Genomic DNA, 23,195 nt, shown 5'->3' with positions numbered 1-23,195 from the left:
GAGACTCTCTGTCCCCACCTCTGATGTGTTATCATCCATGTTCTCAATTTTCTGAATGAATTCAATTTTCCCTGTTGCATTCAGTTGTCTGAGGAACTTTACACTTTCAAACATACCTTATAATTCATTTTCCCTCTTTTCTAAACCTCAGTCTTGTTGTCCCATGTCTTCTTTTTTGTCCCAACTGCCTTAGAATGCTGTTCACATGAATAATTCTCCTTTTCTCTGTTTTCTGAGTACCTTCTAATTTGACATTAAAAGTTCCCAAGTAGTGAGTGGAACAAATTGCAAAGAATTTGTTGAGAGTGGGCTGGGCTTGTGGAATTGATCATGAGCGAGGCCTGAGAAGAGGGGGAGTAATGACAAGAAAACTACAATGTGACAGAGATCAGCAGAGTGAATCGATCAGCAGAGTGAATCAACCAGCATAGGTTCTCAATACCTCATCTCCAAAAGTTCTGGCTGCTGCTGGGGAAAAGGTGTAAAGAGGAAGATGCTGGTGAGATGACTTCTGTCCATGTAGCTCATGGCAGAAGAGTGCCCTGGCAGCACACAGGGCTGATGATATTCAGGGCTGTATTGACAGCAGCACTACCAGTAGATAGAGGGGAACGGCACTACCGGTTTTTACTCAGCACTGCTTAGACCACCTCTAGATACCATGTCCAGTGCTGGGTTCCCCAGCACAAGGAAGACATTGATAAATTCAGAGAAGTTTGGTGTAAGACCATCCAGGTGTGACGGGACTGGAGCACCTGCACTGTGAGGAGGGGCCAAGGGAGCTCCCTTTGTTTGACCTGGAGAAGAGATACCAAATTGCATCTTTCCAACACCCACAGGGAGGTTATTGAGATGATGGAGCCAGGCTGTTTGCAGTGGTGCATGGTGGTAGGATCAGAGATGGCAGCCAGAGACTGAAAAAAGAGCAGCTCAGGCTGGGCACAAGGTAAAACTTTTTCTCTGGGAGGACAGTCAAGAGGCAGAGCAACCAAGTAACTCCTGGAAGGCCATGCCGTTTCCATCCTCAAGTCCAGAGAAGGGTAACAAAGCTGTGGAAGGGTCAGGAGAGTAATATCCACTCCTATGAGGAGTGGATGAGGGAGTTGGGATTGTTTAGCCTGGAGAAAAGGCTCAGGGGAGACCTTACCACTCTTTACAACTACCTGGAAAAGGAGGTTGTAGCCAGGTGGAGGCCAATTTCTTCTCCCAGGCAACGAGTGACAGGACGAGAGCTCGTCTTAAGCTGCGCCAGGGGAGGTTTAGGTGGGAAATCAGGAGGAATTTCTTCACAAAAAGGGTAATTAAACATTGGAATGGGCTGCCCAGGGAGGTGGTGGAGCACCGTCCCTGGAGGTGTTTAAGGAAAGACTGGATGTGACACTTAGTGCCATGGTCTAGTTGTGACAAGGTGGTGTTTGATTAGACTCTATGATCTCGGAGGTCTTTTCCAACCTAATTGATCCTGAGATTCTGTGTTTGTGTTTACGGGACCTGGCAGGACAAGGCCCTGAGCAGCTCAGTCCAGCCTCAGCGCCGACCCCGTTTGGAGCCAGAGGGGGGACTGAGGCCCTCCTGAGCCGCTTCCAGCCCTTTGACGCTGTGACCCCACTCCTGACAGGAGTCCCTGCACAGCCCCCGCGCCGGGGCAGCCGGGCCGCGGGAGCGGCCGCCGGAGCCGCCAGGGGGACCCCGCGCCTCAGCCGGCCGTGCCGCCGCCGCCGCTTCTGGTTTTATAGGAAAAAATTGACGCGGAATTCAAATAAAACTGATGTGGAAATCAAAGGGTGCCGGAGTGTCCGTGCAAGCGGTGCGCACGGGCAGCCCCTCCCTCAGCGGTGACTGGCCGGGGCTGCTCCCCTGCCTCGGGGAGTCTGAGGGGGTGGGGGGAGACCGCCGGGGCTGCCCGGGGTCTGTGGGCGCTGCTGGTCAAGCGTTCCGGGAGGGCAAAGGAGAAGAAAAGCCCAGTGGTCTGACTGAGGACCGTCACATAACTACATTTTCCCTCAGTGGTGTACGGCCACTGCAGCTCTTTGTGTTGGAGTTTAGAGCGGCCAGCTGCAGTCAGCACCCCAAAATTACCCCGCGAATGAGTGTCTGGGATGTGATACCCTTGAATTCAGACTTCTGTGCACTTTTTGCCCATGAGAGAAAGCTTAGGAGTAGTAAAACTGATACGAGAAGATAAGTATCTCCCATGGTTCCTAATTGTGTTCTGGGATCAAACACCTGCTTTGCATTACTTTAGGGGAAGCTGGGGTTTGATGTTTCAGTGTGTTATGCTGATGGAGCATTTTGGTATATTGCTTCATAAAACCTACTCTGTTCCTATACTGAGTTGTTTTTACACATTTTCTGCTCTGAGTGCATACATAATATTGAAGGACTTAACCACCGACCTAATTAAGGAAGAAACACCTTCCTAATAGTCTAATTGAATTTCTGTAAAGGCTTCGGTCTGCAAAACAGCTTTCACTCCTGCACACTTCTAGCCTTCTTACCCATGATTTTAAAGATGTTAAGCCATAGCTTTGCCTTTTAAGTATAAGCTCTAACTGTAGTTTAACTAAAGCTGAAGAAGAAATTAGTTGTTATTGAGGTTTTTTTTATTTTAAATTATCTTTTCTAATACAGCTGGACAAAGATGACTGGCCATATGATCTGTTGTTATCCATCAGCACAATTCTGCCAGTTTCAGCCCATCCAATCTGATCAAACCTCAGCTGAGACACTCTCCAAACAGTGGTTGGACAGTGGATCTTGCACAGTATCCCAGGCATAGAAAGAAAAATCTCTGAAGAAAGAAGGTCTCAGAGTTTTAAAGTCCTCTGCATCTGGGTGCCTGATCTGTTAGGAAAAGCTTGGTTTCTATCTCACTCACAATATGCTCTGTTGCCATTGGCAACTTGAGTAATAGAAGCTGTGGCCACTGATAATTCTTTTAAGAAGCTATCTAGCGATAAGAAATATAATACTAAACATCTTCTCTCCTTGAATTTGTCTTGGCTTTTCTTTCCACTTAGAATCTCTTGCTAGGTATCATAATTTGTTTTCCCTCTAATATTTTGTTAAATCAGTCCCTTTCTATTCCACAGTACAAACATGTACATGTATGTATATACTGGATCTTTCATATACATTCAAGAAACCTGATTACTCTGACTCTTAGCTTCTCTGTCTCCTTTCCATGCATCAGCACATGCTGGGAGCTGACAAGCTGGAAAGCAGCTTTGCAGAAATAGACCTGGGGGTCCTGGTGGACACTGCACTGAATGTAAGTGACAAAGAGTACTAACGGTATCCTGGACTGCATCAGGAGGAGTGTTGCCATCAGGTCAAGGAACGTGATTCTTCCCCCCTACTCAGCACTGATGAGGCCACACCTCTAGTACTGTGTCCAGTTCTGGGTTCCCTAGTATGAGTCACTCAGCAGGAAGGATCTCCAGTCAATTCAAGTGTTGGAATACTAGACAGATTCATCAGGTCCTTTCTCCATTTTCTTCATTGTCTGTATAGGTTGAACTCCATAAACTTCACGTTGTAAACATGCTTTCTAGAGCATTAGTCACTTTTTATCACTTCTTTTCTAATTCTAATATTTTAACATCTTTTTGAGATATGACACGGTTCTGGATACAGTAGTGCATTTAACAGTGCAAGGTAAAGAAGTAAGATCTCTCCTTTGCTTCTGTGTCATAGTCTCATTTTCACACCTGTACAAGTTAAATCAAAAGCATGTTTCAGAAGAGGGCAGGCAATATACACAGTGCATCAGCTGTGCATGTAGGTATGTAACTGCAGTCTGAGCTATCCTCAACTCATCTTTCTGTTTTTTCCTAGGTCTATGTCCTTCTGAAATAATAAGCATTGCTTATTAGAAATGGGTGGCTAGGGATAATTTTTATGATTTTCATTAGTTTCTTTGTTTTAGAGTTGTATTAACAGAAGTAATGGACAAAAAATATGCATGTGTCAGTATCAAGAAACCAGGAAGTGCAGGAAAATTTGATCTTGCGTATCTGCTGTAAATATCACAAGTATGTGAGGAGGCACGTCAACAGCTGTAAGTGTATTCTGGATTTCTGGACTTCTGTGCAGAACCTCTCCTTGCTAGTGGCATGTCTGCTGTCTGGAGAGTAGCCTTTCCCAGCTTTCCTGGAGTCTGTGAAGCAGATCTGCACTTGATGCATGTGCACTTCCTGTTGCAAGCCAGCCCAGCGTATCACTCTTCTCCTTACACTTTCTCAGACCTCATCCATTTCCAAGTCTTTCTCAACTTTCACTAACTTTCTTGTCCAATAGATATTCTCTTGAAAACCTTCTGGTAGTCAATCGTGAGATCCGAAAACATGCCTTGCTTAAATCCTTCCCTGTCTCAGCATTATGGCCCTCCTAGTGCCAAAGATGGAAAACCAAAGAGAGATCAGTTATGAATTATGACAGTCCAGCATTCCAGTGTAGAGAAGTACTTAATATATTTTTTTTCTTGTTGCCTTCTGAGTTTGGAAAGGAGAAAGAAAAAGAATTTGAAACCAAAACATAGAGATAATACACACAAGAACTAGATTTTTTTAATAGAGTTACCATATTTCTGTGGTTAAATGTAACCTCCAGTAGCAAATAATTCACATGAAAGGGTAAAAAATCCACTAAGGGATATTTGCCATGAAATACTTTGTTAATGACAATCTTCTCAGAAGTGACTGTGGAATATTCTGGAAATGCAACACTCCACTGTTTCATCACCTGTTAACCATAGCAGTAGCACTGGTGACATTAAGGAACTTACAGTAAAACTAACTGATTTTCCTCTTCACTAATGACCTGGATGCTGGGAGCAAGTGTACACTCAGCAACTTTGAAGATGATGAAAACTTGGAGGAGTGGAACACCAGACAGTCATATGGCCATCCAGGGGGATCTCAAGAGGCTGGAGAAAATGGGCAGGGAGGGACCTCAAAAAAAAAAAGGAAATTCAAAGTCCTGCACCTTAGGAATAATAATGCCATTCTCAGGTATAGGCTGGGGCAAACCATCTGGAAAACAGCTGTGCAGAAAAGGACAGGAGTGGCCTAGTGGACAAGTTGAAGATTAGGCAGCAGTGCGCCCTCGTGGCAAGGGCAGCCAACAGTATCTGGGCTGTGTCAGGGAGAGTATTGCCAGCAGGCTGAGGGAGGTGGTCACTGGTGAGGCACCACCTGGAGTCCTGTGCCTAGTTTTGGGCTTCCTAGTAGGCAAGAGACAGGGACATAGTGGAGAGAGTTCAGTGAAGGACCACAAAGATGATTAAAGGAGTAGAGCATCTCTCATCTGAGCAAAGGCTGAGTACCCTGGGACTGTTCAGCCTGGAGAAGAGAAGCCTTGGAGAGATCTCATCAGTGTGTGTAAGTGCCTGAAGGGAGGGTGCGAAAAAGACCGAGCCAGGCTCTTGGTGGTGCCCAGTAACAGGCCCAAAGGCAATAAGCACAAACTGAAACCCAGGAGTTTCCCTTTGAGCACCAGGAAACCCTCTTTTACCATGAAGAGTGACTGAGCTCTGTACCAACTTGCCCAGATACGTTGTGGAGTCTCCCTCCTTGGAGATATTCAGAAGCTGTCTGGACACGGACCTGGGCAATTTGCTCCAGGTGACCCTGCTTGAGCAAGGGGGTTGAGTTGGACAATCTCCCTATGTCCATTCCAGTCTCAGTTATTTGGTGATTCATTGCTGGTTAATCAATGAACCTGAAGCAATCTATCACAACTCTAAGTCTGATGACAGGATTTTACTTTAGGGCACTGGATACTAGTTTAACACACCTTTGCCATTTCTTTGTTAGTATTTTCTGCAATTCATAATGTTCCACCTGAAAATAAAGGAATGGTGTTTTTAAGTGAAGTTGTTACATGCTGTAGTACATAGGGGCGTACGCTTATTCATTTGCTTGCCATGTTTATAGAGTCGCTGAATGACTGAAACTATGTTGGAAAGAAAAAAGTGAAGTGTGTGAGGAGAGAGCCTGGAAATCTGAATGTATCTGTATAGAGGACAAAAATGCCAGCACATCAGCCATGCTTTTCCTGTGCCTTGCTACTGTGCTCATTACACCTGCTAGTGCAGAGGATTAATGCATTTGAACAGAAAGAGACAAACTAAGATTTTTCCCTGAAGCCCATCTGCTTTTTTCCCCTTAAATGTCTTTAACTGCAGGAGGGAATTAGAGTTGATTTTAAGAGCAAGAATAAGAGGAGGTAGAGAAATTAAGCAGGTAATAGAAGAAGGTTGGCAGCCTAAAGTAGATGGATGGCAAGGAGGAAAACAAACAACTTCACCAATTAGGAACAAATTAATGATGGAAGGGAATTGTCAAAGGATAAACCTAACTCACCATGTCACTTTTTCCGCTGGCTGCAGCTACAGATAGTGACAGCAAATACTGTATCAGGGTGAAAAGCTCCCTCAGAGGTACTAAGGCATGTTGCAAAAACTGTTGAATTGCCAAGTGCTCAGAATTATTTTTTTCTGCTAAGTGAATGTGCTATAGGACTCTTGAGTCCTAAAATGGAATCCAGATCCCTTATCCATTGTGGAGGAACTGATTATTGTTTTTCTCCTATAGAAAAACATGAAAGGTCAGTGATGTTTTTTTTCCCTCAGTGCATAAAGCTGACCAGACAAGCAGCATATCAGAATTTGGGGACCAGCAGGAGAGTTCCAAGACTGTGAGTACAACAGCATATGTGTACATGTGTGAATCTAGTTATATGGAAGACAAAAGACCCACAGGGCTCGTTGTTTGGGTAGGAACAAAGTAAGGTTTGACTATTGTTCTGACAACCTCAGTGTCAGTGAGGATTTGAGGTGGATGACTCGAGTGGGAAAGGAAAATGTTGAAAAAAAATGAACTGAATTACAGCATGTGTCAAAAAAAAAAGGAGAGACAACACAAATCTAGTGAGTGTCTATCTGATTTAGTATACCTGACTGTTTAACGCATGCACTAATTAAGAAACCAAATAGCATCAAGAGTTAGAGAAGATTATGTGACCCACTGGAGATATATCTGACAACCTCCGACATAGAATCAAAAATTTTCAGACTGCAATTTTGTATCTAATCTTTGAGGTGTATAGGTCAGTAGATCAAAGAGGTATGTATACACAGATCTGTGCACATAGAGGCGGCTCCACGGATGAACATATGAAAACCTCCAGTTGTGCCATTCTTGGTCATTGCATCAATACTTATTTTATTCATTTGTTTCCAAGAAGTAATTCTGGAAATGTTTCCTCCCTGAGAACACCAAATGTCAGTATTCCCCAAAATACTGCTTTGATGGCAGGAAAATAAAGACAGCAACACAGAAAAAGACATATGTTTTAATAAATCTTTAAATAAGTTTGCTAGCAAGTATAAACTTTTACATAAAAATAAAACCTTTAACTTTTAATAACATTTGAATGATATGAATCTGAATGAAAATATTTGGAATGTTGGTGTAATAGCTTAATAAACTGACTCCCAAATAGTTTAGGTAACTCAAAAGAACATGCATTTCTCTCACACACTTGAAAAAACAGTAAAAATTGAGGTGGAATCTAGCAACTCACAATATCATTTAACAGAAAAGAATATTTGCATGCACGAGTAGAGAATTTATGTCCCCAAATTGTAATTCTGAGCTGAAATTTGTCTTGAGAATATGATGCTTGTGTCCCTGCTCTTTCTGAAAATGCCAGACCTACAAACACAATCAAGACCTCAGAAGAATTTTGTCTCAGTTCTGCTGTGTTCTTGCTCCTGAAAGATGTCAGTGCTGTTGAAGAATATAAGGTGCAGAGGTCATTCAAGATTGGAGAGCTGGCACATTTTGAGCGAAAAAGAATCTTTTCTGAAAGGTAAAACTCTCTCTTATAGCTGAACTTACCACAGTGTATAGGTTGTTCTATCTTCAATTTTGAAGCAAAATTAACAAGGGGAGAACATAGTCAACCAAATTGGAACATGACCTACTCATGTAATATTTTTTCATTATCTGCTCAGCTTAATTTTGTATGTTTAGATATACACATGTATGAATGATACCTCATGCTTTCATTTTCTGTCCCTGCATCCACCTGAACAACTACTACGGCATTCGGTCAGAATACAGAAGAACAAAGCATGGAAGTACTAAGTGTCTGGGCACATAAAGCTTGGATGATATTAAAAAAATTAGGATAATCAGAAATTATGTTTAAAGCAGGTATTGCCTTCAGATTATTTCTAGTTTCAAATGCCTGATAGGAATTGCACGACTTTTCTCAGAAGGTGGGGAAGTGCCCTGAAGTTCCTCTTACTGGCATGAAGCTTTACAAGAAAGTTACTGGTACAAAGCCACACTGGCTCTGCCAAAAGCATTTGTGCCTCATGATTAGGCAGGGGAGTGGAACTAGATGATCTTTAAGATCCCTTCCAACCCAAGCCATTCTATGATTCTGTGACTAATAGCCTGCCTGTTTGCAGCAATGGTTATGATTCACAGATTGTGGCCCAACTCCTTCTCTTTCTGAGACATTCCATAACCCATGCAGCTCTGCTTTCTTCATTGACTGTCAGGATTTTACATTTTCAAAGAGCACAATAAAAGATACATCAAAAATGTAGTCATGCAGAGAGGCAGAGCATCATATTTACTACCATCCTGGAGCAAAAATAAAAACAGAGAACACTGGGCAGTAGGTTTCAGCCATTAGACAAAATGTTGCTTGTTGTTCTGTAGGGCATCTGTGGAGGATTCTCGTTCTGGCAGAGACTCTAAAAACATAGGACCTCAGGTCCTGCTGTGTGCTGAGGCAGTTCTCTGTCAGTAGTCTGGCTGATGGCCTCAGTTTCAAGCTGGATAGCTTCTAGACTGCTAGACTGACACCTAAAATAGATGAATATATGATTTACAGAAATGTGATAAATAGGAGCCGAGAAAGAGTTGATAGTAGATGTTCGGTTATCTTAGAATTTGGAAAAAAGAATGAGGTGGGGCTCAGGGCCCTCGGCTGTATAGGAAACAGGACTGACTGAGGAATGCATTTCCCTTTTGCTACAAAGAAAAATAGACTCTGATGTCAGCATGAGGATCCTTTCAGTGCCAAACAAACCCTGGACTGCTGAGTACTGTCTTGGAAGAAAATAGAGAAATGCAATGCAAAGATCAAATTCTGTTCCTAGTACAAGATGATTCTTCCAGTCCAGTGTGTGGGCAGCTTGTGGTGATCATTCAGCTCTGTGATGATGGAGATCCTTGCACTTCATGTAAGTTCATTCTTTCCCCAGCTCCACCTTTCTTATAAGTAGTGATGGACAAGAAAGATTTACACAGTTCAATGATTTTAGGAGCCAAATCTACTCAAAATCCAGTAAAAAAAAGGTTGAAACTACAGGAAAAGGTGGTAAGCTGGTGCCATGGCAGCCTCACAGAACACAAAGAAGAGGGAGAAGTAGATCCCAGGACAAGACAGGAGAAAGATGTTTTGACTTGGTGCAGGATGGACTAAGTTGTTGTAGGAATTAAATTGTCCTACAGGAATTAAATTGTCCTAGGAAGTTTAGCTTAAGTCCAACATGAAACCTAACTTTCTCTCTTTACCTGTAAAGAAGGTAAAGGGATGATTATAAAGGGTAAAACCTATGACTTGAGGGATGGTAGAACAGAATGACATGTAATAACTTACTCTGGTTGGTAGACAAGATATTTCTGTTCTTCTTCAATATCACAAAACCCAGAAGAAGTGCGACCAGTAAAACCACAGCTATAAGTGGGCCAGAGAAATTTATATTTACTTGTTCCATTTCTTTCTCCTGTATCTCTGAATAAGAAAACACAGAAGATTCACACAGGAAAGATTTAATTTGGTGACATTAGCTTAAACACTCTATTCCAAAGTTAAGCGACTTAGAAGTTTAGGTAAAGGCCCTCAGCATCCTTTGCTTTTACAGTGCTTTAATAGTGTCAATAAATCACTATCCATATTGTTTTATTTCCATTTCCAAAACCTAGAGAAACTACCAGGTCTTAATCATCACTTCAGCAACAGTAAGGCAAAGCACTCTTTCTGAGGTTTGAGTAACATGTGAGGGATCAGCAACTTAATACAAGAGCCTAGGAGGCAGCTACTGTGCTAATACTACTGTGCAAGCTCAAAGAACCTTGGATATGTTACTACTTGGTATCTGTTGCAAATGATGGTCAAAGCCTAATGAAATGCTGGAAGGGATATGAAAGTAGCAGGGAATGCAAAGGACTTTCCCTCTGTTTCTGGTTTTTGTGTTTCTGAGGTTTTGGTTGGTAGGGTTAGCAGCTGATAGAGGTTCAGTTATTGCCAAACAAAACTTATGTTTATGTGGAGTTTCTGGTTTCTTACCATCTCTGCTTATCCAGTGACTACTTTCATAAAGCCAGAAAGGAGAAAATAATTGAATAGAGAAGAGGAGGATACAGCATTATTGCTAATATAGCTAATATAGCCATGTCAACATTCACAAGGAATGTGTAGAGCTAAACAAACCTTAGAAGACTTCTGGATTGTATTTTAATATTATTTAAAAGTCCTAGAATTTAAAGACATTAGAGGCAGTTTGCCATTGATAACTTAACTCTTTAGCTAAATTTATATTAAGGAAACTGCACTGTAGAAATTTTTCAGAAAAAGTGGCAAGGTTCTTTTACATCTGCAGAAGGAAAGTGCATGTCTGTACTACCCTGGTAGGCTTTCCTGCAATGCTACCACTCCCTTTTGGTTCCCCGTTCCTGTCAGTTGAAGCACAGCTCTTCATCTTCAGCATTGTCTTAAAGAGACATGTGCAAGCCAAACAAACTTATGACCAAAGTGGGAATTGTCTTTATTTTGATGTGCTTGTGCCATAGTTTACAAACAAAAGTATGCCCAAAGATGTCTTCCTGTTCCAGAAAATAAATAAAATACTGCTTTAATTTAAATAAACAATCAGTCATCTGGAACCCTGAGATAATCCAACAGTAAAGTCATATTGAAACTCAGGTCCCCAGCTTCTTCTTGCAAGAGGTGTCTCAAAAAAGACACAATCTCAGAGAACAAAAATCCCCAAATAGTCATTTTGGAATGTGCACTTCATTCTGCCAAATGTTATGAAAACCACCAGGAATGCCTCTAATACTAGTCCAAGTTTCATGGCCTTTACACTTAAACTCAGCACAGTCTATTTGGCAGTTTGTGAACCAAATATGGTCCAAGGGGCTCTTCTGTTTTGCCTTCTGCCTTTCTCTAAGGAATGATTAAGAATAGCAGCTCAAGCACTTTAAACCAGAAGAAAAAAACCACTTTTTTACTGTCAGGGTAGTCAAAATCTGGAACACTTGCTGAGACAGGTTGTGGAGTCTTTATCCTGGGAGGTATTTAAAATTCAACTGGATAAGGCCCTGTGCTAACTATTGACCCTACTTTGAGCAGTGTGATTGAACTAGATCATTTCCAGATGCCTCTTCCAACCTCAACAGTTCTCTGAGTCTGTGAAGTGTCAAACTCTCTCAAAAGCTATCACCTCTGGAAGTTGCTGCCTAATCCAGAGATCCAGGTTGCTTTGTTGCTACTACAGCATCTTCTTGGGAAGGGATGAATAGGGATGATGTGTTCTGGATTGTGTAACAGTAGCCTTCCTTCTCTGTGCCCTCTCCTTGCTGTAATAAGATTTCCCATGTGGAAAAGAGAGGGAGTTCAGTGGCAAACAGATGGAGAACATACAACCCTTGTAACAAACTGCTACTACGAGTTAGGTTTTGTTCCCTGCCCTGACTATGCTGCTATTTGTGATCAGCTCTACTGCAATGCACCCTGCTCCTACCCATGCAAAAATGGAATGGGCAAATGGAGACTCACCAATGTGTAGTGGTGCTGAGACAAGGATTCCCAGCTGCTCTCTGAGGTGAAGCAAGCAGCTAATATTAGTGAGGCTGTTTGTAGGAACTGGGATATTCAGCTTGCTAGTAACATTGTACAGCTTTGTTACGGCATCCTGTGAGATGTCCATGTCAGGCATATGCTTGTATGTTGTGTTTTCATATGAAATTAGCCAAGTCATCTCCTTGGGCTCTGGATAACCTCCAATGGACGAACAGGAAAGATTCAAATATCCATTGGGCTTTAGTTCCCCGGTGTGCAGTTGTGCTATCTCAGGTTGACTATAGTTGGCTGAAACAGACCGAAGAGAAAGCATCATGAGCCAGACATACCACATTTCTGACAGTTCCTGTGAATTATTTAAGATTTTCAGGCAGAAACAACTCTAAAGAGTTTTCTTCAGGAAGACAATGGGTGTTCCAAGAAGGTTTTTTTTTATGGTTGGTTGGTTTTTTTGTTGTTGGTTTGGGGTTTTTTTGGTGTATATGTAGACTTGTTGCTTCTTGTCCTCAGAGTGTTTCAAGGATGTAAGTCTGATCAGCAAGACAATGGGTCTCTCCCACCTCCTTTTGACACATTGACACCTCAGAATAATCAAACCTGGTCTGCTTACGGGTATGGGCTTAAGCAAAAAATGGGAAGGGGACACAATGCTGCCTACTTTTGACCTCCTGAAACGAGTAAGGGGAAAACCACAAACTTGTAACTATGAAATGTAGAGAAAGAGATCATCTGAAAGAATTCAAATGAGGTGCAGGGCTGTCATGAGCAGAAATATCCTTGGTGTCTGCCAGTATTGTGAGCAAACATTTTGCAGCATATAAAGTAATTCACTCATCAGAGCTTGGTAGTAGGCTTCCCTTAGGTAGAAAAGACCATAGCATTAGGTTTTTTTACTTTGTGTCACTTGGTACTCATTGCAGTCAATGAAAAACACACCTGTTGCTTTAAAAAGTCAAGTTTCCCAGGCAAGAAATAGTGAAACAGGATTGGGAAGAACCATTTAAACATAAAATATGAATGAAAAAATAGAAGATTTTAACCGCTACTTTCTCTTAAATAATCTCCCAAATATTCTCAACCAGGATTTTTCTGGTTAAAAGGTCCTAGTAAAAATAGTAGACTCTGATGGGAAAGGAGGAGAGAAGGTAGCCATAATACTGACTACATGTTGGCATACAGCAAGTTAAAAAAACCAAACAACAGCCCCTTCCCAAAAATCAGCAACAAACCCCAAGAAACAGACTCAAGACTTCATTGAAAATGCTTCATTATTTTAATGTCAATAGGACTAAAGAAAATATGGAGAAATACTGAAGAAGGGGAAAAGGATTCTTAGAAAAATATGTGCCTAAGAGGGTCTCACTCTTCTGAACAGACATTCAGTGTGTTGGATCCAGGATTTAATCCTTGCCCTACTGTATTCTTAACATGGATGAATGAAGAAACATGATGTTGCTTTTATTTGCTCTATCCTAGCACACAGGGAATAGGATTTAGTTTAGTCACTTAAATCCCCCCAAGAGACTCCACAGATATGAAATCAAAATTGAAAAAGTCCCCCCTTTTTATACCCCAAAATTAAGTTATGTTGTCTGTCAGGAAAGCTCAAGCTTTCTCTTTCTCCTCAAGGTCTGACTTGCTTAGCTGACTGCTGTCAGACTTCTGGTCTGGAGAATTTATTCTCTCCTTGATATTTTATAGAGATGGCAGGATTGTAATCCATGGCTGTGAGACTTGTCACATCATCCAAGTGATTTAAGGGTTTCAATCTTATTGACAGTAAGCAAGTGGAAATAGTGGAATATACTCTGCATTTCTGTTTTATAGCTTCTGGAACCTCAATTTACTGAAAAGTGATGTTGGTTGTAGGCAGGGTGTGGACTACATATATGTGAGGTTTTTGTTGTTAACAGAAAAGCACATTTCAGAACATCTTTCATAGTTAAAGATAGCATCTTCCAGAAAGGCTATAGGTTTAGATTCAATACTTCAAGAGACAGCAGATCCATCAAGCCTTTACTATTTTTCTCAATGGCTTAATCATTCTACTTGGTTTTGTTCTATTTTCTCAAGTGACAATGTGCCTTACTTCTCACTTGCTTCCAGACACTGACTATCACCGAATTAATTAACCCTTTTAAAATTTTTTAATATCCAGTATTTTATGTATATTTCAGGTTCCTGCACTCTGGAAACAAGAGTCTTGTCATTATTCTGTGTTATAAGGCAATCAGATTGTTATTTTAACATCTCTAGTTGGACTGTATTTTTTCCAGCCTTCAGATAACTTTAGTAGAGCTTTTCTTCATACTTCACAGTTTTTCAACATCCCTTTTCAAATGAGGTCACAAACTGTAAGTCTCTTTTCTGACATCAGCTTCATTTCCAGCACTTTGACTAGTGCATATTTTGAACAGCTTCCCTAGCCTCACCTACTTCCCTTATTGATTCATCCAGAAGATGCACTGCAGACATGCTTTTGCAGCAGATTTTCCAGTTAAGCAGCTTGTCACCATGGTCTCTACCTTGCATGTTTTAAGAGCCAAAGTTTTCCATTGTGAAGCCTTCCCTTTTTTTCTGGAGAAGGATCTGAGTTCATTGTTATTATACGTCATCCTGGCTGTACACAATACATACAACATACATATTATAGAGTCATAGAATCTCCTGAGTTGGAAGGGACCCACAAGGATCATCAAAGTCCAACTCCTTGCCCTGCACCCCAAGAATCACATCATGTGCCTGGGAGCATTGTCCCAACACTTTTTGAACTTTGGCAGGCTTGGTGGTGTAACCACTTCCCTGGGGATCCTGTTCCAGTGCCCAACCATCCTCTGGATGAAAAACCGTCTCCTAATATCCAACTAAACCTCCCCTGACACAGCTTCATGCTATCTGTATATTGTACTAATGTAATACATAAAAATAACCAGTGTAAACTGTATTAGAAGCTACTTCAGTATTTCTGAATAGGCTTGGTTATCAAGTGATCTAGATAGCTTTGTGTGACTGCCCCTATCATTCTTGTACAGCACACAATCTTTCTGAAGTCCCTTTTAAATGTGACATGCCAAACTACAAAAAGCCCTCCATGTATGATATGAGATTCTAATTAAAAAACAGCATGTAAGCACAGGTATATTTCAACATTTGTATTTTCCCTTCAACATTTGTATTTTTCTTCTAATTATTTTGAAGGGTTTTTTTAAAAAATATGGTTTTATACTGCTCCTTTGTTTAGGAATTTATTGAACAGAGAGCCATTTGGAAAGAACCCAACAGCACATAGTTCAAACAGTCTTCCTGAGATAAACCTTACAAGGTGTAGGAGAGTCTTAGTGCTTAAATATGAGATATCTACAACATGTTGCTCAGATATTGGCTAAGCTGATAACTGACTTAACTGTTTGAACTAATTGAGCAATTGATGCTAAGCATCTCTTAAGTTGGAGGCCTTGATACTGAGTGCACATTATGAGTTTCTGAGTTGTAAAACTTCACTGAAAATGCTTGTCAAGTAGATCCTGGGAGAATCAAAATGAACAATCTAGATTTTCTATTTGTGGATTGAGGGAACACTTGCTGGTAACACAAAGCTAAACAGGATCAGATATCCTGGTACTCCATTTTTGGCTGCAGTTATACATGGCCTGTTCTTTTTTAGATTAGTATGCTGAAACCTGAAAACACTAGTGGAAGTTAGAAGCTGCTATTATTAATGGCTAGCACTATCATAGTGGAAGACAGAACACAGGAATATTGTTAAAGGTTACTAACAGAATAGTTTAAAATAGAAAAACATTAGGATTATACATTAGGAATTATTAAAAATATTAGAAAATATTAGGAAAAGATTGGTGCCTCATTTCCATTTCCCTCTTAAAAGATTTACTGCCTTTTCCTCTTATTAAAAAAATTCTCTGGTACAAAATCAGGTTGAATCTCATTAATGCATGCATTTTTTTCTTCAGAGATATTTTCAGTTTTCCTTTAACTGCACATATGAATTTCTACTCCTCCATGCGAGCTGTTCTTTTCTTTATTTTCCCTGTGATTTATATGATCATAAAATAGCTGGGTGTTTGCAGAGATCTTGCTATGTTTCAATTCTAGTGTACCACCAATGATGATAACTACTACTTCTTTTAATAGAAGGTAGTGCATCAGATGCAAATAAAGTTTATTTTCCATAGTCCTTAAAGTCATAAAACTTGCAGGAGGCAAGAGGAAGAAGGCAGAATGGTTTCCACTGTAAAATATGACAGGGTAGAAATCAGGGATCGTGTAATATTGAGCAAATTACTGCCTCATTTTCTACTTCTTCTGATTACTTCTACTTGGGTACTTTTCATTCACAGATAAAGATTTCCTATTGAGAACACTCTTATCCATCTTTAGAAATTCTGCTCCTGTGCAGGTACATTTTCAGTCACTTGGAGGCAGGACCCCTATTTCTGGACTGAATAAAGTCACAGAGAATCCCCCAAAACCCTCCGAGCAGATGGCAATTGGAAGAGATTACTTACCAATGATGTGCAGTGAGCACTCAGACGTGTGTATGACCTTTGGCGGTCCTTCCTTTTTGTGCTGTATGATACACTCATAGTGTCCCTCATCCTTAAATCCTGCATTTAACAATTGCAAGGTCCATTTGTCCATATCCACCTTGGTGCGATTTATATACTCAGGACTAAGGTGCTCCCATTTTTCTTCACCGTAGTATACTTCATGCACCACTGTATGAGAGCCTTTTTGCCAAAAAACTATTAAGTCCCTCATGTCAATTTTCTGAGAGTTTGGAAAATAGCAGGATAGGTATGCAGTGTGATTGAGAAATGCCTTCACCTGATGCACACTGGCAGCAATACCTTAGACAGAGAGAGAGAAAAATTGAGATTTCCACCAGCTACAAAAGAACACCAAGTTGGGCTCACAGAGTCAACACTTAATGGCAGTGGCAATAAAAACACCAGCATTTAGACACAAATTCTCCCACTAGGTATGACAAGACACGTAGTTGTTCAAACTGACACACTTAGTCTTATGGAGTTCAGGTCATAAAACTGTTTCTTATTTTTCTTCCTATATTTTACTTTCCCAGGAAGGTTTACCACACAGAGATTGTGAGCATCTATATTTTAGAAGACTTATCTGCAGACCTAAGGTCCAAACCATTCTTGTTCATAGCATCCTGAGTGAAATGAAATTCTGCCCCAGAAGAGACAGCTGCACAACTCCTTTTTAAAAAGTTGAGTTCATTCTCCTAATAAAACAACACGGCATTTGAGTTTTGAAGAAAATGTGAAGTACGCACTGTTTGGTGAATGTGAGTGTCTAGGGAATGTATGACCAGAAGGTCAGAAACAGGTGAACACTTTCAGTCCCAATGAAGAATTAATCCAAAGTTTAATGACAAATTAAATGTCAGATTTTACTGCTCTGTAATTAATCTAGAGTTTAATGACAGATTAAATGTCAGATTTAACTGTTCAGTTGCTGATCTTGTTAACAAAAATGGTCAATAAACAAAATTATGCCTTCATGCAAAAAAAGGATGAACCATATTACACGAAGGATGAGTTTTCTCCCACTTTCATCCACGCACGTATCCATTTTTATGGGTGGCAAAGGGCTCTGAGGACTGTCTTTTCTTGGAATAAGAAATGCAGTCCTCTGTCCCAGAAGATGCAAACATCTCTGCTGTGTTTGAAAGGTGGAGAAGATTTACAGTATCTCTCCTGCTGCAAAGTTTTGACTGTTCTTCCAGAGCACCAGACTGCAAAATGATCTCTGCAGATGCCTAAAACTCCACTTGTCCCATATCAAACTGTCAGTTTCCAGTTTAATACTGCTCTTCTTTATAATACACACAGGTGATATACACACATTTTAAAGACAGATTTAAATTGAAAATTTAAGAGCAACATAAAATAAATGTAATATAAAGATATAAAGAGAGAAAGTACTTACTATATATATTTTATAGAGTACCTGCACACAATTTAAATACAACACATAGGCTATATGACCTTGATTGTGCAATGGAAATGATTAATTATTACTAAGGAATGAGCTTCTTAGTGGATGAGAAAGTATCACATAGCAGGACACACAAAATCAAAACTGTTTTAACGATTGAAAATGTGCCTTTTACCTGGGAGAGATATCATAGCACAAAGGAATAATATGCAGACCTCCATGACACTGTAAGAAGGAGGAAAGAAATATGTTAGAGGTTGAAAATACTCCAGTACTCCCAAAGAAATGGTAAACCAAAAAATTTTAGCAAGAGAGAGAGTATTGAGAAAGTTGCTCTCACCTTTTTCCATAGACCGGTGCAAGGACTTCTGTGTGTTTTCCAGCCTTCAGCAACAACATCAAGCATGGCATGGCAGATCTCTGGTTTACAGAGAAGCTGATGTGGTGCAAGATTACTGCAGACTGTGTATGCCATGGGAGGAACACAGAGTCCACGGGGCGCAATGGGTAAGACAAGTACTCAGAACGCCTGAAGCAGGGGAAAGAGGAATGGGGAGCATGCTTGACCTGGTATCGTGGGAAGAAGATGGGGGAATTGAAAGTAGAGGGGGAGGAGAGGGTGACACAGAAGGAGGAGGTGGGGGAGATGGCGTGATGATGTCAGCTACCAGAAGTGATGAAGTGTGTGACCTTCAGTTTTGTAACAGGAACCTATCCTTCACAACAGTAAAAGTAATGGAGAGAAATCCTGTACGATTTTAAAATTTGAGGCTAAACAGCACATAGTTTGTGGTAAAGAAAATCAGGTATCTTTTTAGAAAAAAAGAAAAAAATCCTGTGATTTGTCTCATAAGCGAACACTTCTCTGGGTCCTTGGGTTCATGTGGTATAAAGGCCTATAATCCCGGTAAACAGCCAAATGTCATTCCCATGCACTGGTGAGAGAACAGTACCTGCATCTGACTGGTCTGTGTTTGCTAGTTTGCATTTTAGCAGCGCCTTTGTGGTTTTTGTGTGCATTTTCCATATATCTGGGAGAAGCCTCCACACTATCCTTGCCAGGATCCTTCACTCTCCTCCTTTAAACAGCTCCAAAGAATCCTCTTTGCTGGAGCAGATGTGAAAACTCTCCAGGTGTCATACTACTTAAAAACAGTGAGATTGCTGTCTGCTGTCAGTTTCCTGATGGTTCCCCATTTTTCGTCATGTTTTATTTTAGGCCAGTACACTTGGGTCTTTACCCTGGGTTTCTGGTCTCTTCTTCTATTTAATACAGAATTCCGCTCAGTCCACTGACATATTTTTTGTGTGTGCACTGTAACGTACAGAACTGCCAATGATAATTTTTCCAGGTTCATCCTGCCTTTTCTTAGGAAAGGGGAGAAAGAAGTCCAACTGTCTCAGAGGATATAGATAGCTTTTTCTGTGATCCAGCTGTCATAGCAGAAGAGGAGGAAAGGGAGGGAGGGCTCATGCAGAATCCATTGTTGTAGACAGGGGTCATCCTCTTTCTGCTCTGGCTGCCCTACTACATGGTGAACTGTTATCAAGGGGTTTCCTTCCCAGGCTGGGCTCCACTGAATTAAACCACACAACTGACTGCCTAAATAAAAAGGCATGTGCCAAGCCATTGAAAACTACAGAAACTACTTCTCAGCAAATAAATAGGAATTTTTGCTTTCAGTCAAGAAAAAAAATAAAGGATAGCCCTATTTTTTTTTCTAATCCAATGCAGATGTGTAAGAGGAGAAGTTAAAACAATTTAGCAACTGGAGACATAAGTGGAGAGAATGTACTGCTATAGCTGGGCATGTTTTGCAATGGCTGTCTCACAGGAGCAAAGACCAAAACCGGAACTGAAAATAGGAGTGAGAGAGAGACAAAACCCAGGCAAGAATACCAGATAACACTTGCTTGCCTTTCTTGAGGGGTTGTATTTGGAGCTGTGAGGACAGTAGTCTCAAAGATCCTACATGGTTTCCTGGCTGCCATCTTCCAGGAGAAGGCATGTTGCTGGGGATGCTTGCATGAAGAAGGATCCCATGAGTCTGCAGATGGGTTACACCCACATTCTCTGCTGAGGGGAATTGCTTGTCACTGAGTGTGTGACAAGCTGCTTCTCTCACATGAGCTCTTTTATAGAGAGAAGCTGAATCATTAATTGGGCCACTACAACTTCAGTGCTGCATGCAGCTTTTCTTCCTCTTTTTTACAAAATGTCTTTAACAAGCAAATGCAGATCCTTGGAGCCAGTGTCCAGGAAGGCTGAAGGAAGGGGAATTACACAGTATCTGTGTTGGCTTCTTACATTTCTTTGGCATACTCAATACACATTCTGTGCTCAATTCTCTCTTATATCTGCAGGCCATTGAAAGTCTTCTTGTGTCCTAGAATTGATTAGCAATGGGGGCTAGGTAAGAGAGGAAAGATAGACTTAGCTTCAGGATATGGCCTGCTGCTGGCAAATGGTGCAGACCAAACCGCCCTCTTTGTGGCCATGGCCCAGTGCATGAGCACACTGCTCCATTTCAGAGCATTGTGGTCTGTGTATGGATGTGCAGTTTTCCTGGTCACAGGCTGAGTGCATCCATCTGTGGAAGTGGCACTTTTTCATGGTGCCAGTGATAACTGATGAGATGAGAATGGTTTGAAGACCTATGGCTTTAGAATTATCTCTGACATTCAGAATAATGTGAGGTCAGTTCAGGGGGAGGTACACATTTTCCCTTGCTATGTGTTGTGTCTTTCTTGCCTTTTGAAGCTTTTTCAGCCATTCCTGGAGATGTCTTTATGACTCACAATTACAAATCATGTGTGGACATCAGAGATGAAAAATGGAGAAGTATATTAATTGAAATTCGGTCAGTATGCAGCCAGTAGTCACACTCAAACCCTTTATTTACTATCTCTTCAGTCCAATCACTGAAAGGAGAAGAAACCACATGAACACATGCACTTTACAGGCCTGATTCATGACTGGATTGGTTTGGCCCAAACAAGTCTGAGAAAACTCATGAAATAGTTCCCACTTGTCTCAGTACAGGGGGATTCCTGTCCTGAATCATAGATTCATAGAATGTTAAGGCTTGGAAGGGACCTTAAAGATCACCTAGTCCCAAGCTCCCCTGCCATGGGCAGGGACAACTCCCACTAGACCAGGTTGCTCAAGGCTATATCCAACCTGGCCTTGAACACTGCCAGGGATGGGGAATCCACAACCTCCCTGGACAATCTGTTTCAGTGTCTCACTACTCTCACAGTAAAGAATTTCTTCCTAATATCCAACCTAAATTTCCCTCTTTCAACTTATACCCACTACTACTTGTCCTATCACTAGAGTTCCTGATGAAGATGCGCTCTCCAGCTTCCCTGTAGCCCCCTTCAGATACTGGAAGATTGCTATTTGGTCTCCATTCAGCCTTCTCTTCTCTAAGCTGAACAGCCCCAACTTTCTCAGCCCGTCTTCATAAGGTAGGTGTTCTTATCAACTTCCTGGCCCTGCTTTGGACTTACTCCAACAGTTCCATGTCCTTTTTATGTTGGGAGCATCAGAATTTTACGCAATATTCCAGGTGGGGTCTCTCAAGAGCAGAGTAGAGGGGGCCAATCACCTCCCTCAACCTGCTGGCCACACTCCTTTTGATGCAGCCCCAGGTGCATATGCCTTTCTGTGCTGCGAGTGCACATTGCTGGTCACGTCGAGTTTTTCATCAAGCATCACCCCCAAGTCCTCTTCTGCAGAGCTGCTCTCAATCACTTCTCTGCCCAACCTGTTGTTGTGTCTGGGACTGCCACAAGCCAGGTGTAGGACCTTGTGCTTTGCTTTGTTCCACTTCACGAGGTTTGCATGTCACGGTCCCTCTGGATGGCAAAGAACTCTAAAATCGATGTTTGGGAAAAACGGTGACTTCACTCCCTTTACTTTTGAGGGCAATTGCCAGAAAGCTTGGTGTGACTTAGTTTGAGGTTGTCTCCTGTTCCTCCCAGTCCAGCATGTGAAAACCAGCATGTAAAACCCCAACAGGCACGCTAAAGCATGAAGGTCTTGGAGTAAGCAAGAGCTTTACCAATATGCTTGTCTGGGTTTTCGTTTGCTCTCTTTTTTGCTGTTTTCAGTTTTGGATGTAGTCATTAACTTTTGAAAGACACTGTCACATCTGTGCTCTTTGACTCCTAAGTTCCTTCACTGCCCCTCAGTTCCTTCCAAAATGTTCCTTTCTTGCATAGTCTCACATGTAATTAGCTTATTTTCTTACATTGGGTACACATACCCCATGGGAAGGCTCCTGCCCCATGTTTCTTGTTGAACTCAAAACAAAACTAAAGACCAAAGTAGTAAATCACTCTTTTGACTTCTCTAATGTGGGGATTTTTTCTGAAATTTCCACCCACTTGCAACACTGAGTAGTTCCACGAGCAGTGCTGTGAGCCTCCTGGTGGCAGAACATCTGTGACTAAGACTTTCCACTCCTGACCTGAAAGCTATCCTAGCAGCCACTAAATTAAATTATCCTAAAAATGCATTTACCAGCCTTCTCCCATGTAAACACAGGTTGATTGAACAAGTTATCAAAGGAAGTCACAATTTAAGAAAATTCTCTTAACGTGGCAAGTTCAGAGAATTCTGTGATGCCCTTCACCCAAATACTATGCCATACAACCATATAACTATCCATCAAGGGACACATTTTAAAAACATACCATTACTCAGGCAACTTGTGTTTCCTATGTGCTTCTCCAGTTAGAAAGTGTCACTGTTTTAAACCATCGCAAAACTTTTCCTATTGCTCATTCTTTTAGAACAATCTTTTACACCAAGTTACATTTAAAAATTCTGGGCTTATTGTTTAATTATATTGTTATTATATGAAAAAATACAACTCTCTGTCCCCCTAATTTTTCATTTCTGAATGGGTTTTTCATTCTTTCCAATTATCCCCTCTCTAAGTAACATCCTTTTATTATATTCAAGATCTCCAGGAGAACCATGACTTTTACTGTGGTTCTGGGATAACTTTGCCGTAACATCTAGAAACTCCTCTTTTGATAGCAATTAAAAAACACCAATTATTTAAATAATACCTTTGGTCCAAAGATCATGGAGCATTCCACTGCTTCTGCAAGCAGAATTCTTCATCCACAAGTAGGGTGAGGTATCTCCGAAAGAGAGCACGGCAGCTGCACAGTCCTACTGCACAAATCATAGGACATGAAAGTATTCTCCCTGCAAGTGAAACTGCGGGGGAAATTCAGAGGGGAAGAACGTCATCAACCAGAATTAGACATTCATTAGGATTAGTTGTGGTGTTCGAGTTCCACCTAAAGGA

The 23,195-nt window shown here is 41.2% G+C and overlaps 1 protein-coding gene across 3 annotated transcripts; it reads right to left on the bottom strand.

Moving 5' to 3' along the window:
* Positions 1-2,009: 2,009 nt before the first annotated feature.
* On the bottom strand, positions 2,010-23,118 carry CD86 (CD86 molecule). Of its 3 annotated transcripts, none has more exons than XM_027681583.1 (6): positions 18,209-18,402; positions 18,044-18,093; positions 16,416-16,757; positions 11,866-12,177; positions 9,685-9,819; positions 2,010-4,389 (listed from the first exon to the last, which is right to left on the bottom strand). In XM_027681583.1, the coding sequence occupies exons 1-6, from the start codon at positions 18,277-18,279 to the stop codon at positions 4,379-4,381; spliced, it is 921 nt and encodes a 306-aa protein (XP_027537384.1). In that variant the 5' UTR covers positions 18,280-18,402; the 3' UTR covers positions 2,010-4,378. The 3 variants fall into 3 exon arrangements, with proteins under 3 accessions (XP_027537384.1, XP_027537385.1, XP_027537383.1); XM_027681584.1 differs by lacking the exons at positions 2,010-4,389; positions 18,209-18,402 and adding exons at positions 7,455-8,885; positions 22,951-23,118; XM_027681582.1 differs by lacking the exon at positions 2,010-4,389 and adding an exon at positions 7,455-8,885.
* Between the last annotated feature and the right edge of the window lie 77 nt (positions 23,119-23,195).

This window comes from Neopelma chrysocephalum, unplaced genomic scaffold (assembly GCF_003984885.1).
Source record: "Neopelma chrysocephalum unplaced genomic scaffold, ASM398488v2 Primary Assembly neopelma1_60, whole genome shotgun sequence".
Classification (NCBI taxonomy): Eukaryota; Metazoa; Chordata; class Aves; order Passeriformes; family Pipridae; genus Neopelma; species Neopelma chrysocephalum.
Note: the sequence above shows the minus strand (reverse complement) of the source record. Positions and strands in the feature narration are given on the sequence as shown.

Coding starts and splice junctions, on each gene's coding strand:
- CD86 (XM_027681582.1), bottom strand. CDS start 18,279: ATGCCATGCTTGATGTTGTTGCTGAAGGCTGGAAAACACACAGAAGTC. Junction 12,178..16,415: donor GTGCTCACTGCACATCATTG/GTAAGTAATCTC, acceptor GGTCTGTTTCAG/CCAACTATAGTCAACCTGAG. Junction 8,886..9,684: donor TATCTTGTCTACCAACCAGA/GTAAGTTATTAC, acceptor CATCTATTTTAG/GTGTCAGTCTAGCAGTCTAG.